Source organism: Sinocyclocheilus anshuiensis, unplaced genomic scaffold (assembly GCF_001515605.1).
Source record: "Sinocyclocheilus anshuiensis isolate Anshui unplaced genomic scaffold, SAMN03320099.WGS_v1.1 scaffold801, whole genome shotgun sequence".
Taxonomy (NCBI): Eukaryota; Metazoa; Chordata; class Actinopteri; order Cypriniformes; family Cyprinidae; genus Sinocyclocheilus; species Sinocyclocheilus anshuiensis.
This window is the reverse complement of record NW_015536541.1, coordinates 272,325-274,871: the sequence shown is the minus strand read 5'-3', so window position 1 is coordinate 274,871 and position 2,547 is coordinate 272,325. Positions and strand designations below refer to the sequence as shown.

The following is a 2,547-nucleotide window of genomic DNA, read 5'->3' as shown; positions in this document are numbered from 1 at the left end:
GTGAACACACCCAAAAAAAAAAAAAAAAATCCAAACGGTTAAATGCTCCTGAAAGAAATGGTGTACTGTACTGTTCATGGTAAGAGTAAAACATGTTTTGGAAAATATATTTTATATAACATTTTAAAATAGTGTTTTTTGGGGGGCATTTTCCACAATAATAAACTTAAACTTCTATTATTTTTACTTTTTTTTTTTTCCACTTTAGCAATAATCTATCAAGTGTCTTCTTTAAGAGACCAAATTTATCATTTACCATATTCACTTATTAACTTTTGTTGTAATATTAACTTTTGTTTACCAGGATAAAACATAAATGTCCTTCATTTTGGATCTTTTCAGACAGATCGTGAGAGAAACACACACACACACTTAACCTGTGAAAACGCATTCACCACTGACCATGAATCATCTTTCCTCACCTGTGACTTTCTGTGCAGCCCACAGTTTCCCAGCAGTCTCTAGGACCCAGGCTTCCTGTCGGTCCACTAGTAAGAAGGTGTTGTGGTAACTAAAGGGTTCGGCGGTCTCCCTGCAGGCTCCGCCCTGACCGTGCTGCTCCAGCAGACCTGTGATCACATTCAGAGCGGCCCATGCGCTGTCCCCGCGCTCCAGACCCAGCCTCAACACACACAATATACATCATCTGGTTAATATTAAGACTAGAAAACAGGAAGATAAAGACGTTTGCTTGTTTTGAGCTCACCGAACCAGGTCCATTCCCAGCAGAGCTTCTTCTGGATCCACAGGCTCCTTGGTCCAGACTGCCTCATTCCCAATACACACCCCGTGTTCATTAGCCCCCATCTCAGCCCCCCAGAGCCAAGCGGGTCTGCTCAGCACAACCGCATGAGTGTGCTCTGCTTGAGGAATGGAAATGTATGTGCACTACAAGGAAAAGAGAATCACCTGTAAATCATCTATGGTTTGGCCACAACTCCAGATTTTTGTTCGACAACCACATATTTGGAGGAAAAAGGGGAGAAAATTTGAAACATATATTGAAATATATTTTAAATAGAAAGCAGGTATTTTAAATGCAAATATTATGCACTTTAATGAAATGTAATGAAAAAGTCAGTTCACCTCCACTGTAGATCCAGGAGCGCGTGAGGATGCAGGGAAATACACCACCTCCTGCACCTCATCCCTTGGCCGGTCAGAGTTCTTACCAAATATCACATAATCTTCTTTTGAACCCGGAGGCAGAGATACAAAACAGTCACATGACCGAGGCGGTTCAGCCATCCTATATCAAATCAATACATAAGGATCAATGCAGTGGATCACATTCAAATTCAATAACATACCTACGCGCAATGGAAAGAATAGCAGTATGGAAAAAGGACTCATAAAATATGACATACATAGGCTTAGATACCTAGTCAACAACAACAACAAAAAAGATCATTTGGAACAGATTATGTTCAATAATTTAAATATTCTATTAATTGTAATTTGGAATTTAAATATTTAAATACTCCAAATAGTAAATATAAATAGTCCAAATATTAATTTCATTTAAATGTTCCAACACAATACAGAACAAACCGTTGCAGGAGCACAGACAGAATTGATTTTGAGCATTAAAAACAAAGGATTTTATTGGGGAAAAAACAGGTCGAGTCTGATAATGCACACTTGTGATCAAGGGTCATTTTCATTGGTTTCTGCTATAGTGAATACTGCGCATTTAAAAACTTTTGTTTGATAATTGCTTAATATTTAAAGAGCTACAAATCTGGATCAACTGAAATGTGTCCACGAGGACGCATGAATGAGCGTGTCGTGCGGGTTTGTGTAGCAGCACTGACAGGAGCGCTGAGGATTACTGTAGTGTTAAATCTCAGCGCTGGACAGTATCGACGGCTTATCGCCTGACCTCCATTTCACCGACTCTTCACATGCACAGCACAATCAAGGCTGCTTCTTAAACAGTCCTAAGAGCTGAATGCAGTGTTTTAGAAAAGATGATTTAATTAGCTGATAGTCTATTGATGGCCTGGGTGTCTGATAACGGATCATCAATATAAATATGCAATAAAACTCATGCATCAAAAGTAACGCGTGACATCCACGTGCATGCTTGATTTGGCTTTTATTAGTGCTACTCTAACTGTCTAGCACACGTTCATATTTGATGAAGTTATTATTACCTTAATAAGCTCCAGATCGGTCAGCGAGCCTGTGAGAGGCAGGGCTGAGACTGATCAACCTGCTGCTGCTGCCTGCGGCACACACTTCAAAATAAAAGTCACCTGTCCTTGTCCTACATCAGTAAGCTTGATCTGTAGGCAGGGTAGAGAACAAGGATGAGAACGATCAACCTGCTACTTCAGACACTTCAAAATAAAAGTCCTATGACTCCACTGAACCGATATTATTTATATATTAACCAGAAATATTGCAACAGCAAAGTGTTTTGACAGTCTTTGAAGAAAACACTATAAGTGTTATATATATATATATATATACACACACACACACACACACACACACACACACACAGAGATATAGTTGTGTGTTATATGTATATATATATATATA

The 2,547-nt window shown here is 39.0% G+C and overlaps 1 protein-coding gene across 1 annotated transcript in view; it reads right to left on the bottom strand.

Annotated features, from left to right (window-relative positions):
* scrn2 (secernin 2) overlaps window positions 1-2,264 on the bottom strand; it is a 9,901-nt gene extending 7,637 nt beyond the window's left edge. Inside the window, exons 1-4 of the mRNA XM_016498020.1 lie at window positions 2,157-2,264; window positions 1,087-1,249; window positions 707-888; window positions 423-622 (exon numbers count right to left, since the gene is read on the bottom strand). Coding sequence (XP_016353506.1) covers window positions 423-622; window positions 707-888; window positions 1,087-1,248 — 544 coding nt within the window. The 5' untranslated portion in view covers window position 1,249; window positions 2,157-2,264. The remainder of the gene's footprint in view (window positions 1-422; window positions 623-706; window positions 889-1,086; window positions 1,250-2,156) is intronic.
* Between the last annotated feature and the right edge of the window lie 283 nt (window positions 2,265-2,547).